This window comes from Rhodnius prolixus, unplaced genomic scaffold (genome assembly GCF_049639745.1).
Source record: "Rhodnius prolixus isolate KJV_2025 unplaced genomic scaffold, Rpr scaffold_26, whole genome shotgun sequence".
NCBI classification, from domain to species: Eukaryota; Metazoa; Arthropoda; class Insecta; order Hemiptera; family Reduviidae; genus Rhodnius; species Rhodnius prolixus.
Window position 1 is genome coordinate 921291 of NW_027411596.1, and position 14950 is coordinate 936240.

Consider the following 14950-nt stretch of genomic DNA (forward strand, 5'->3'; position numbering starts at 1 on the left):
TAAAAGGAATAATTGAAAAATAAAGCAATAATTTAACTTAATACATTTATTGAAATAAAACATAAAAAGATACAATCTACAGAAAAATATAAAAACTTAAAAATCAACTTCTAATACAAATAAAATATTTAACTTCTAATTAGTACATTAAAGTGAAATAAATAAGAAATGTTTTGCTATCGAATCAGTTTATTTTAAAGGTTGTTGGAATTTTAGCTGCCTTGCAATAATCGCATTTATACATTGTACAGAATCAGCACAAATCCATTCATGGTTTACGGGGATTTTACACCCCGCCAGTGACCAATATTCAGGTTTGTGTGCAACTCAATGCATTCGCCACTGACCACATTCGTTAGTAGTATAAATTTGGGCATACTAGGACGTTTTTCTGCGTCGGGATCGACGACCGCGCAACGCGTCATCATGACGTCACAAGCCATACCCCTCATCCTAATTTTGTGGTCCAGATGGACGAGGGGTTAGGGGTGTGACGTCATAATGACGACACAATACGTCAAAATGACGCAAATTAATAGAGGTATTTTCCGCCTACGTAACAAGGAACGCAAGTCCTACGTCACAAGGTATACCCCCTCCCCCTTTATGAGTGCTAGAGAGAGTGAGTGTGAGAGTGAGAGAGAGAGAGAGTGTGTGTGTGTGAGAGAGAGAGTGAGAGTCATAATATGTAATAAAAAATGCATGCACGAGGAGCGCGCATGCGTCCTTATCCCAAATTTTTTTAACAAGGATCATACCACACAAACCGATCTTTTTGTGTACATTATTATTGATACACCTTGACCGTGTGCCTGCTAAATCAAGGACATATCCTGTGTACATCCTATGTACTGTTGTAAAAAAAACTATGGTAAAATGATGAAATAATAATAATAATGTGTTATCTGTAGTAAGGTTGGAGAATAACGTCTTCATATAGGTAAGATTTTAGATTGCTATGCTATCCATGAAGCAGATTCAACGACCCACTCTCCTCCATTGAATTGAAGTCCTAAGAGTGTCGTGTTTTATCTGAAGTCCTTAAAATCTTTCCTATACGAAGTGAAAAATGCTATAAATCCTTTATTCCTTTCGAATATGGCAATAAATGAAATTTGTTTTAGATAAATTAGAGGTGATGAGTTGAGTGACACACAAACCGCGCGTGTATGTTGGGTGATTGTCAATCATACAAAAAAAAAAAAAAAAAAATATAAAAAATAAAAAGAGTGCAGAATAATTATTGTGTTTAATTTGATGATAACTATTAACATGGTCAGTTAGAAGGTGCAATGAGTCATCCTGCGACATACTGAAGGCTATCTCTATTGCATTAAGATCTATGACGCCGTATAACAATAATTATTTAAATAACTACATAATGACAAATATACTTAGAAATAGATAATGTACTGTTGTAAAAAATTTGTAAAATGATGAAATAATAATAATAATTTGTTATCTGGAGTAAGGTTGGGGAATAACGTCTTTTTTTTTCTTTTCTTTTTTTTTTTTTTTTAAAAAAAAAAAAAAAAGAAAAAACAAGTATCGTACACACATCGATCTTTTTGTGTACATAATTAATAATACACCCTGACCTTGTGCCTGCTAAATCAAAGGACATGTCCCGTGAATATCTATTAGCAACATATTTAAGAATGTTAGTAAAATGGGTTATGATTAAATAATAAAAAACAAAATTTGTTCTTTTTTTTTTTTGTTTTTTTGTTTTTATAACTACACCACAAGTGTGTTCAGATGTATTACGATCACGACTTAGACAGGCAACAAAATGGAAAAATGGAAGCTTGTCATGTCACACCCTTTCTATCGCCAATTTTAACAGGATTTCTCCAGCTTAACAAATAGTAAGAAGAATGCCCTTGATTTTATGCTATTATACGTTAAACTACAGGAATTGGAAACATTATCGCAGACATTTGCATGTCACACCCTTTCTATCACCAATTTCAACAGGATTTCTTTAAATTTACAAATAGTAAGGAGAATGCAGTTGACTTTATGCTATTATACGTTAAACTACAGGAATTGGAAACATTATCGTAGATATTTGTGCAAAAAAGCGATTATAAAGACTTTTGCTATTTAAATTGTGTTTTAGCAAATTAGATAAACTTTACCATTGTAATTACATCGAAGTGTTTTTGTCTAAAAAGGTAAATAATTTTAGTTTTACATAAATAGCGTTGTATATATTTGGCTTGTAAATTTATTAAATATATAACAGTAATATTACTTATCAAATATTACTTTTCAATTATATTACTTATTAATTATCTACATCAAAGAGGTATAAAATATTTTTAGTTTTTATTTGTTTGTTTTTTTAATCTTATTTCTATTATTATTATTATATTGCATTTATGTTTTAAGATATGTTTTGGTTTGTTAAGGTAAATTGATAAGACTCCTCAGACGGCTTAGGCCATTGAGTCTGTCTTATGCACTTGTTTAAGTAGTTTTGTAATATTGTGGAAATTAATATAGACTTATCTATCTATCTATTTGGCTTGTAAACTAGATGAAATAAAAACTAGACATATGACAGCAATTGCACGTATCAGGAATAGTGTCTTCACTGACAGGCTATAAGTGGGACATGGTGTTGTCTACATTGATAAGGTGTATATAAAAGCAAGCAAGCAAGGATGATAGTAAATATAAAAATATGGATGGGACTAGAATGGCTACTGTAAGTTTATTATTACAAAACTTCCAACAAATAGTTACTAATATTAGCAAACATATGTTTGCACAGTATATGTGCTCCAGGTGCGGAGCATTGATATTTATTCCGGCGAGCTGGACACCGCCGAGGAGGTGTTCAGCATGTTTGGGGTTATTGGTGCCTTTCATGTGAGTGTTTCTAACAATGGTTAAAGCTAAAATATGTGTTTGTTTCTAGTTTTCCTAATTATGTTTGTTATTTATACACAGCGTGGACCCCCGCCGCCAAAATCGCCGCCCTCTATAATACACCCATATGGTGAGAGAGGATAATCTAGTAAAATAAAACTAAAGTATGTTTGTCTCTATTATATTAATTGGGAAATTATTTTGTTTCCACAGGTGATACAATAAAAATTACGTTCTAAATGGCATAATGTTTTATTTATCCTACAAAATCCTCATCATATAATTTTATCAAAAGTAATATCTAATTTAGGTAAAACAGGCTTTCTAGTTTTGTGTGATGAATCAACAATCTATTAACGGATGTAAACAAGATTACAATATACACGTTTGATAAAAAGTTTGTCAATGAAATCATTACAGAGTAATCAATTGGGAGCTATAATTGAAAAAATCAAATATATAAATTTGTTAGTTAAATTTCAGCACAATTTAATACCTAGTTGGCAAAAGGTTTAACCAGGGATATAAGTTATTCGATTGCAGAAGCTAATAACACCTGCTGTTTTCACCATATTGAGCAAAACTCTATTCTTCTTCTTCTTCTTCCTCTTCTTCCGCTTCCTCCTCCAACTGCAGATTCATGGTCAACTTGTTCAATAGTATTTGAAGTTGCTGTAATATGGTGTTTTGATTACAGACGATAGTAGAGTAAAAAGGAGGCTTTTGGCTCAGTAAAGATGGCGGACTAGGATGAAGTAGGGGAGGCGGGTGCAGTTTATTCCTGCTCTATCCTTCTCTCCAACATTCTTAAGGTGCATCTTTCTCTTCTCTCCACACTCTTAAGGTGCATCTTTCTTTTCTCTCCACCCTCTTAAGGTGCATCTTTCTCTTCTCTCCACACTATTAAGGTACATCTCTCTCTCTCTCGCCCATCTATATTAGTTAAAACTAAATAATAGTTGATTTGAATGAAAAAATAATATTTTTCTGGAAATTACCATGCTACAAGTTAAAACTAAATAATAGTTGAATTGAATTGTGAAAATAAAATATTTAAATAATATTTTACTGGAAATTACCATGCTACAAGTTAAAACTAAATAATAGTTGATTTGAATTGTGAAAATAAAATATTTAAATAATATTTTACTGGAAATTACCATGCTACATTTAAAGCTAAGGATACGGAATAGTGTTTGTGAAAATAAAATATTTAAATAATATTTTACTGGAAATTACCATGCTACATTTAAAGCTAAGGATACGGAATAGTGTTTGTGAAAATAAAATATTTAAATAATATTTTACTGGAAATTACCATGCTACATTTAAAGCTAAGGATACGGAATAGTGTTTGTGAAAATATAATATTTAAATAATATTTTACTGGAAATTACCATGCTACATTTAAAGCTAAGGATACGGAATAGTGTTTGTGAAAATAAAATATTTAAATAATATTTTACTGGAAATTACCATGCTGCATTTAAAGCAATTATTAAATATTCCAGTGCTCCCACTGGTTGGTTAGTACTTCATCTAACTCGTCCTATCTATGTCCATATTAGTTAAAACTAAATAATAGTTGATTTGAATTGTGAAAATAAAATATTTAAATAATATTTTACTGGAAATTACCATGCTACATTTAAAGCATTTATTAAATATTCCAGTGCTCCCACTCGTTGCTTAGTACTTAACTTCATCTAACAATGTATGCAGTCATAAACTAGGAGATTCATGTTTTGCGATCTCTTATAAGTTGTGCATCTCAAATGCATATACAGGTTGTTTTAGACAATTAAATCACGCCTACTGGCATTACCTTACTAGGAATACTGAAATGAATTCACAATACAAATAAATTGCATACTCATTTACATACGTGTATATGCTGTTTAGCGTACATCTGGTAAACTTTATTACCCACGTAACAAACTAAAATAAATACATCAAAAAGTAGCTAAATATATATATGCGTGGTAAACTTTACTACCAACGTAACAAACTTAAATAAATACAACAAAAAGTAGCTAAATATATATATATATATATATACTCCTTAACAAAAACTTACAGTTTAAAAAGTTAAGTATAAGGGTTGATTGAACGCCAAAAGGTACACAAATCATCTAGTACCCAACATTTCATTAATTCTTCATTAATATTTAAGTAATTTTACTACATTAATATTCATTAATATTTTTTAGAATTTATTAGATGTACAGACCCTTATGCTGGCCATTTTCGTCTACAAAATATATGTTCAAGTAGCACTGTAGATTGACTTTAATATCTATTAATCTATAATAATCAAACTATTAATTACAGGTTAAAAAGAAAAACGTTATAAAAAATTTAAAAAAATTATGAGGCTAACAAATTCAAAACCTTTTTTAAAAAATGCTTACACCAACATACATCAATGACTTTGATTATTTTATTTAATTATTTTTATTTTTAAATAAAAATCGTCGGTTTAAGTTCATTCTTCGATTAAAGTAATTGCTATTTTATGTAGTATTTAAACGTTTATAATTATAGGTAATAATTATCTGGCTTTATCGCAAATAATATAGTTTTCTTCAATTACACTCTCAATCTAGGTATTCATCCCACAATGTTGTATATATGTAATATAAAATAAATAAGATGCATATTTTTAGGACAGCTAATTATTCCAGTATTTTACTATAAGTAAAATTAGGGGGCTAAATTAAATTACAATTGAGAAATCAATAATTGTTGAATAATCTACTTGTTATAACTGTGTGTTATTTGTGCTCACGAATATTTCGGTAAGACGAATTCAAGACAGTAGCCTACTCTAACTTTGTCTTTTTCTACTTTAACATGCATGTACATATATGTGATTTATCATAATTATAACAAAAAAATAATATAAATGAAGTGGCCAGCATGAGGGTCTGTGACATCTAATAAATTCTAAAAAATATTAATGAATATTAATGTAGTAAAATTACTTAAATATTAATGAAGAATTAATGAAATGTTGGGTACTAGATGATTTGTGTACCTTTTGGCGTTCAATCAACCCTTATACTTAACTTTTTAAACTGTAAGTTTTTGTTAAGGAGATTTTTGTACCTTTTGGATAAATTTTCCTTTTTGTCTGTTTTGCAAAGTTACATATCTGCTTTACAGATTTTTTTAAAATTTGGAATAAGCAATTCTATTCTTATAACCTGATAAGGTGTTAAGTCGGAACCGTAACTACCACTGGAGTGGTCTTTTTAAATAATGATTATAGTTGCGGTCCGGCAAACCATCCTCAATAACAATTTTTTTTTTTTTTTAAAAAAAAAAGCGTTTTGAATAACATAGGAAGGTATTTGTACGTAAATAGCAAAATTAAACTGCGATTTCAGTACTACCTTTTAAGAGGAGTAAGAAAAATAAACTGCAATTACAGTACAGCTCCCTAAAAGGCAAAGAGGCAAAGGTTTTGAATCGAACGACAATTCATTGGTGTAATTCGGTTTACTCATTGATAATTTTAACGATTGCAGTACTTCCTCTTAGTAGGTGTAAGAGCATGATGGCACTTCGCAGCCACGTAGAGGAGCTTTAACCACTTATTCGAGCTGAATTTTATCAAAATCGGACTAAGCGTTATAGAAATATTGGTAATAATAGTTTTAGAAAGGGCCTTACTTGGATGGGGCAAACTCCCCTCCTAATGAGGCATAGCGTCGAGACTTTTAAAGTGCAAATTTGTACAAAATTTTGATTCGAATGACACTTCATTCATGAAAATCGGTTCACGTGTCGATAATTTGAAACGATCGCTATACTTTCCCTTAACAGGTGTAAGAGCTGATCGCCGCTTTAATGTTACGTACGGAAGCTCTAACTCTATCATCCTACCAAATTTTATCAAAATCAGGCCAAGATTTACAGAGTAATTAGTAATAATAATTTTTAAGAGGGCCTTACATAAAGGGGGCTAACTCCTCTCCCATTCAATATACAGCGTCGAGACCCCCAAAAGGCACATCTACATAAAATTTCGAATTGAATGACACCTCATTCATGAAAATCGGTTCACGCATTTAGGCGCTACGTTGTTTACAAAAAAGGTAACAAGAAGAAGAAGAAGAAGAACAACAACAACAACAACAAGACCAATTTTTGAAAATGCCGTTTTTGCTCATTTTCAGTAACTTTTTTCTCGTAATTTAATCTCGGTAGGACAGTTGTATAAGGGTTGATCATCAAAAAATGCACGAAAAAGCGTAACGTTGAAAAACACCCAACTTTGACAATTTTTTTCTCTTTTTCTATAAAAGATAAAATTCCTAAATTTTCTTTATAATATAGGGCAAATCCTCCTTTATAACCGTTATTTTTTTGCAACAACCTAGATTTGATAGATTTTGAGAAAAAAGATGATGAAAATGTGCAAAAACGGCATTTTCAAAAAATGTTCTTGTTCTTGTTCTTCTTGTTCTTCTTGTTCTTCTTCTTCTTCTTCTTGTTGTTGTTGTTGTTGTTGTTACCTTTTTTGTAAACAACGTAGCGCCTAAACGCGTGAACCGATTTTCATGAATGAAGTATCATTCGATTCGGAATTTTATGTAGATGTGCCTTTGGGGGGTCTCGACGCTGTACATCAAATGGGAGAGGAGTTAGCCCCTTTTATGTAAGGCCCCTCCAAAATTATTATCATTAATTACTCTGTAAATCTTGGCCCGATATTGATAAAATTTGGTAGGATGACAGGGTTAGGGCTCCCCTACGTAACATTAAAGCGACGATCTGCTCTTACACTTGTTAAGGGGAAGTATAGCAATCGTTTCAAATTATCGAAACGTGAACCGATTTTCATGAATGAAGTGTCATTCGAATCGAAATTTTGTACAGATTTGCACTTTAAAAGTCTCGACGCTGTGCCTCATAAGGAGGGGAGTTTGCCCCACCCAAGTAAGGCCCTTTCTAAAAGTATTATTACAAATATTTCTATAACGCTTAGTCCGATTTTGATAAAATTCAGCCCGAATAAGTGGTTAAAGCTCCTCTACGTGGCTGTGAAGTGCCATCATGCTCTTACACCTACTAAGAGAAAATATTGCGATCGTTAAAATTATCAATGAGTGAACCGATTTAATTGTCGTTCGATTCAAAATCTTTGCCTCTTTGCCTTTTAGGGAGAAGTACTGTAATCGCAGTTTATTTCTCTTACTCCTCTTAAAGGGAAGTACTGAAATCGCAGTTTAATTTTGCTATTTACGTACAAATTACCTTCCTATTTTATTCAAAATGCTTTCCCAAAAAAATTGTTATTGAGGATGGTTTGGGGACCGCAACTATAATCATTCTTTAAAAAGATCTCTCCAGTGGTAGTAACTCCGACTTAACACCTTTTCAGGTTATAATGATAAAATTAAAATTTATTATTCCCAATTTTAATAAAATCTGGAAAGCAGATATGTAACTTTGCAGAACATACAAAAAGGAAAATCTATCCAAAAGGTACAAAAATCCCTTTAACAAAAACTTACAGTTTAAAATGTTAAGTATAAGGGCTGATTAAACGCCAAAAGGTACACAAATCAGCAAGTACCCAACATTTCATTAATACTTCATTGATATTATTTTAAGTAATTTTACTACATTAATTTTCATTAATAAATTATTTTTTAGAATTTATTAGATGTCACAGACCCTTATGCTGGCCAGTTCATTCATTTTCTTTTTCTTTTTTTTTTTATGATTTAAGTCGCGTCAACATCTAAGGTTATTGGCGCCCAGAGCTTTTTTCAGTGCACTGCCGGCCTCCGGACAGTGTTCTCTCGTTACAGACACTACTGTCCATCACCCGGACAGTGAGCTGTAAGAAGCTCTTAGAAAGAGAAAATCTAAGGGTCTGCAGCTGGATTCAAACCCGGAACCTCCACGTGGGAATCCAATACGCTAACCGCATAGCTAATCCCTTCCCTTTGTTTATTCATAATATTTTATTTTTTAGTTATAATTATGATAAAATGTATATTATATCTTTGTAATTAAATAGGTACTTTATTTTAGCTTTATTCCAAATTATTCTTCTGATTTATCTTTATTATGCTCTTTATTCTGAGAAGTCACATATATGTATGTACATGCACGTTAAAGTAGAAAAAGACAAAGGCAGAGTCGGCTACTATTTAAATTTGAATCGCGGATTTAAAACAATATTTCAGTCTAGAATTCGTCTTTCCGAATTATTTGTGAGCACAAATAACGCGTAGGTAATATCAAGTAAATTATTCAACAATAATTATTCATTTCTCAATTGTAATTTAATGTAGTCCCTCTAATTTTACTTATAGTAAAATACTGGAATAATTATGTTAGCTGTCATAAAAATATGCATATCTTATTTATTTATATTCCAAACATATAATACTGTGGGAAGAATACCTAGATTGAGAATGTAATTGAAGAAAACTATATTATTTGCGATAAAGCCAGATAATTATTACCTATTATTATAAACGTTTGACTACTACATAAAATAACAATTACTTTAATCGTAGAATGAACTTAAACCGACGATTTTTATTTAAAAATAAAAATGAATAAATGAAATCATTGATGAATGTTGGTGTAAGCATTTTTTTAATAAAGTTTTTCTTTTTAACCTGTGATTAATAGTTTCTTGATTAGATATTACAGTTAATAAATGGTGTTCTACTTGAACAAACATTTTGTAGATTAAAATGGCCAGCATAAGGGTCTGTGACATCTAATAAATTCTAAAAAATAACTTATTAATGAAAATTAATGTAGTAAAATTACTTAAAATAATATCAATGAAGTATTAATGAAATGTTGGGTACTTACTGATTTGTGTACCTTTTGGCGTTTAATCAACCCTTATACTTAACATTTTAAACTGTAAGTTTTTGTTAAAGAGATATATTAAATCTGGGTTTTGACAATAAAATTACAGTTATAAAGGAGGACTTGCCCTATAATTTAAAGAAAATTTGGGAATTTTATCTTTTATAGAAAAAGAGAAAAAAATTGTCAAAGTTGGGTGTTTTTCAACGTTACACTTTTTCGTGCAGTTTTTGACGATCAACCCTTATACAACTGTCCTACCGGACAGTTTTAATTACAGTTATAAAGGAGGACTTGCCCTATAATTTAAAGAAAATTTGGGAATTTTATCTTTTATAGAAAAAGAGAAAAAATTGTCAAAGTTGGGTGTTTTTCAACGTTACACTTTTTCGTGCAGTTTTTGACGATCAACCCTTATACAACTGTCCTACCGGACAGTTTTAATTTAATCGTGCAGTTTTTGACGATCAACCCTTATACAACTGTCCTACCGGACAGTTTTAATTTAATATTGTGGTCATGCATTGTATATAAAGGAGCCTTCTTTAAGCTCTTCACTTCATTTTCATTGAGGTCGGTCTGTGAGAACTTCATCCTTGTCAGAGTGAGTACCTAATCACAATATTTTTTTATGTAGGTATACACTTCAATCTTGCTATATGTAATTCCTAATATTATGTAATACTTTCTTCTTTTTTCACAGATGTCTGATCTAAAATCAGCCTTAAATCCTGTGAAATATGATATAGTCGAAACAAAATCTATAAAAGAACTTCAAATAGATAAAAAATACCCAATCGTTTCAATAGTTCGTGTTGATACCAAAGTAGGCAATGCGGTAGTGGTAAAGATACAAGATGAATTAAAATTTATTAAATGTTTTCTACCAAAAGCGTATGGATTAAAAATATCTGATCTAATGATAAATAACTATAAAACATTAGAAATGTCTTTAATATACCGAGGAATCGGTGTAAATAATTCTTTTAAATTAGAGTTTGAGTAAACATCAATTTTTCAATAATTAAAAAAAAACTTGTTTGAAAATTTTTTAAAAATTACTCATTTGTTAAGCGGTTATGGATTTTAGCGTGTCCGTGTTTTTTTAAATATTAAATTTAATGGTTAATATGAATAGTTATTTATGCTTCTTAAATTGCTAAATTCATGATTAGAACACTAAAAATCTTTTACATTAGACTACGCATTTGCATTCTAACAAGGCGGAAGTTCATATTAGAATTATTGTTTTAGCCGATACTAAGAATAATAATAAATAAAAAGAGAAAAGTAAAATAAATACCTTTTCATCAGCTCTCATCATCATGGTTCATGTAAGTTTTACCATTATTATTACTCATGCGTTAGCATATCAAAGTCAAAAAAAAAAGAAAAAAAAAAGCTTCTTATCTTTTCAGTGCAGAGTGCAACATTAATTTTGAAAACTCCTATCAGTTTAAACTTCATAGAGCTTTAACTCACGGTGAGCGTGAAAAATATGGCTGCACATGCGGAAAAGCGTATTTTTACAAAAAAGATCTTCAAATTCATAAGAAGAAGTGTACAGCCAGAGGCCGCTACATGTAAGTAAAAAATAAATAAATGAAGTTGTAATTATTTACGTATTATTAATTTGTTTTCTTCTCAGGTGCAGGCATTGTAACTGTGTACAAGCTGATATACACAATGGCCGTTTACATGAAGCTGTCTGTGGAAGTAAAAGATCAAGATTGGGAGAACCTTCCAGAAAAGAGCTCTTGGGATTATCCACAGGGCTAAATAATGTAACACCGTATGAGACCGCATTTCAGGGACGTCTTGCGTCATATTTTGTACGCTCACCAAGTTGTATGGATCTTCCAATATTTCTAGAAAGCGTACGTTCAAAAATTCTAGACATCATTCATCAAAGTTTGGTAACGCATTCATCCATAAAATTTAATCTGTGGGTGGACTGCACTTTTGAAAATATACATGGAGAGAAAATCGAAAAGGCGTTGAAAACATCTAACAAAGCAATATACCTAGCCGATGACGTCAACAGCTTTCTAGATATAGCCTTCAGCAAATTAAAGAAATAACTAGAAGAAGCGGCTATGACCAAGAGTGGTTGGTCACTGGTTTCAGTGGATGGACTAAGAGTGAGGGTAAGCAAACACAATCCTTTAAAAGCTACAACATATTTACCTTTGCCTAAATCTATTGAGAGCAAGAAGGCATGTATAAATGTCAAAAATTTTGATAATAAATGCTTTTTATATGCAATACTGGCCAAATTTATTGATGGGAAAAATTCGGGGCGTCCAAACAAATACAAATCATTGGAGAGTAAATATAATTTTTCTTGTGTAAATTTCCCAAGCCCTCTTAAAGACGTTAACAAATTTGAATCTGTTAATAATATTTCCATCAATGTATTTGGCCTGGATGATAACAATGATGTGTATCCTCTAAAGGTAGTTTATAAGGAATTAGACGACCATCGCGATCTGTTACTGCTAAATTCAAATAACAATTACCACTATGTTTATATAAAAAATTTTAATAGGCTTGTCAGTAAGCAAATATCCAAACGCAAATCATCAAAATATATATGTAAAAGATGTTTCACTCATTTTGATGAACGTTACAACGGGGAATCTCGATACGAAGACCATAAATTATTCTGTTACACACACAAACCTGCCAGAGTTGAGTTACCAACAAAAAAACCATTTATTGAATTTGAACATGGGGTTACATACAGAGAGTCCCTGTCGTAATTTACTTAGATTTTGAAACTATACTGGAACCGGTGAGCACATGTAATCCTAACCCTGATGAATCATACACTACAATTACTCACTTACACACACCAATGAGTTTCGGTGTTTACATTAAAATAAGCGATGAATTAGATGCTATAGACCATAGTCTTCCCAAAGAACCATTCATCTACAGAGGACCAGATGCGACTAAAGAATGTATCTTATATTTAAAGAGAATTGCCGAAGCTGTGGAGAATCTGTACAACATTAACACACCCATTAAACCCCTAACTCATGAAGAAGAAGAAAATTTCAACTGCGCCAGTACATGTTACATGTGCGATAGATCTTTTACTGATGAAAATACAAAGGTAAAGGATCATTCCCACATTTCAGGCGTTTATCGAGGCCCAGCACATAACACATGTAATTTGCTATGTAGAAAACTAAATTTTGTACCAGTATTCTGTCATAATCTTAGTGGTTATGACATTTTTTAATCGCCCAATTAGGATTTGATGATAGAGAAATATTCGTTATCCCCACTTCGGGGGAGCGGTATATCTCTTTTACAAAAAATGTTAGTGAAAAAATGAAGTTAAGGTTTATTGATACATTTCGATTTATGGCCTCCAGTTTGGATAGCCTAGTGAAAAACCTTGCAAATTTAACAGAAACATCAAAATTCTTCAGTCCGGACGTGATGCATTTGGTGACTAGGAAAGGTGTATTCCCATATGAATATATTTCATGTTGGGACAGGTTAGGCGATAGTTCATTACCCCTAAAGAAATGTTTTATAGTAGCGTTAAGAGTGAAGATATAAGTGAAGACGATTATCAACACGCCCTCAACGTTTGGGATGCGTTTTCATGCAAAACTCTGGGGGAATATAGTGATTTATATTTGAAAATTGATGTACTAATTCTGTCGGATGTATTTGAGCACTTTAGATCTGTAACTATTGGTTCTCATAAACTTGACCCGGCTTATTATTTCACTCTACCAGGTTTGTCTTGGGATGCCATGTATGACCAAATTTTGATGATAGAGAGGGGGTGAAGGGTGGAATTTCACAGGTAACAAAGAGATATGCTGAAGCTAATAATCATTTCATGGATGATTATAACCCTTCATTACCGACAACTTTTATAACATACCAAGATTGCAACAATTTATACGGTTTTGCAATGACTAAATTCATCCCATATAGTGGTTTCAAATGGGTTGAACCGGACATTATAAATTTGGATAGTTTAGGAGAATGTGATGAAATAGGATATATATTAGACGTTGATATCGAGTATCCACCTGAACTCCATAACAGTCATAATGATTTGCCATTCTTAGCAGAGAATATTTTAGTAGATGGGCAATCTAAATTAATTCTACACTTTAGACCACGTAAAAACTATGTTTGCCATTACATGGTTTTAAAACAGGCGTTAGCACATGGTTTAAAATTAACGCGAATCAATAAAGTTTTGCAATTCCAACAGTCAGCAAGGTTAGCACCTTATATACAGCATAACACGGAACTGCGCAAGAAAGCTACAAATCAGTTTGAAAAGGACTTATACAAATTGTTTAATAATTCAGTTTTTGGTAAAACTATGGAGAATGTTCGACGTAGAATTTCTATCAAACTCGTATCAAATTCGCTGAAGTTAGAAAAATTAATAGCTCGACCTGACTGTCTAGACTATGTTATATACAACAAATCTCTGGCGGCTGTACATTTAGCCAAGAATAGTATTCTTTTTAATAAACCTATTTACATAGGTCTTAGTGTTTTGGATTTATCGAAATTACATATGTACTGGTATCATTATGATGTAATGCTTCCATTTTATGGGCCTGATAGATTACATCTCTGCTATATGGATACCGATGCATATATTTACCTCATTGAAACAGATAATTTATTTAAAGATTCACTGCTGATGCGAAATTATTTAGATTTGTCCAACTATCCCACCACATCAGACCACCCGTTGATTCAAATCTTTCGTCAGGAATTCAAAGATATAACGTCATGTGATATAATTAATGAATTACAAAAGAATAAAGCAGCTATAGGTAAATTTAAGGATGAAGCTGCAGGTGAAATAATAACAGAATTTATTGGACTCCGTCCAAAAATGTATTGCCTTCGAATGGGAGATTCCAAAATAATAAAAAAAGCAAAACGGGTAAAAAAGCCGGTTCTAAAACATTCCATAAAGTTTGATGATTATATTGCTTGCTTACTGACAAACGAAGCAATTAGACATTCAATGATTATGTTTAGAAGTAAGCATCACCTTATGATGACTGTAGAACAGAATAAAGTAAGTTTATGTCCCCTAGATAATAAAAGGTACATAGTTGATTCAATTAATACTCGAGCTCTGGGGCATATTTTAAATGAATAGATGAAATGGCCAATGATGATTATACAAATATTTATTTTACTTTTTTTTGTATTTAATTAGTGATAA

The 14950-nt window shown here is 31.6% G+C and overlaps 1 protein-coding gene across 1 annotated transcript; it reads left to right on the forward strand.

Moving 5' to 3' along the window:
* Positions 1 to 13660: 13660 nt before the first annotated feature.
* LOC141451999 (uncharacterized) lies at positions 13661 to 14884 on the forward strand. Its single transcript, XM_074123819.1, has one exon. The coding sequence runs from the start codon at positions 13661 to 13663 to the stop codon at positions 14882 to 14884; it is 1224 nt and encodes a 407-aa protein (XP_073979920.1).
* The last annotated feature ends 66 nt before the right edge of the window (positions 14885 to 14950 follow it).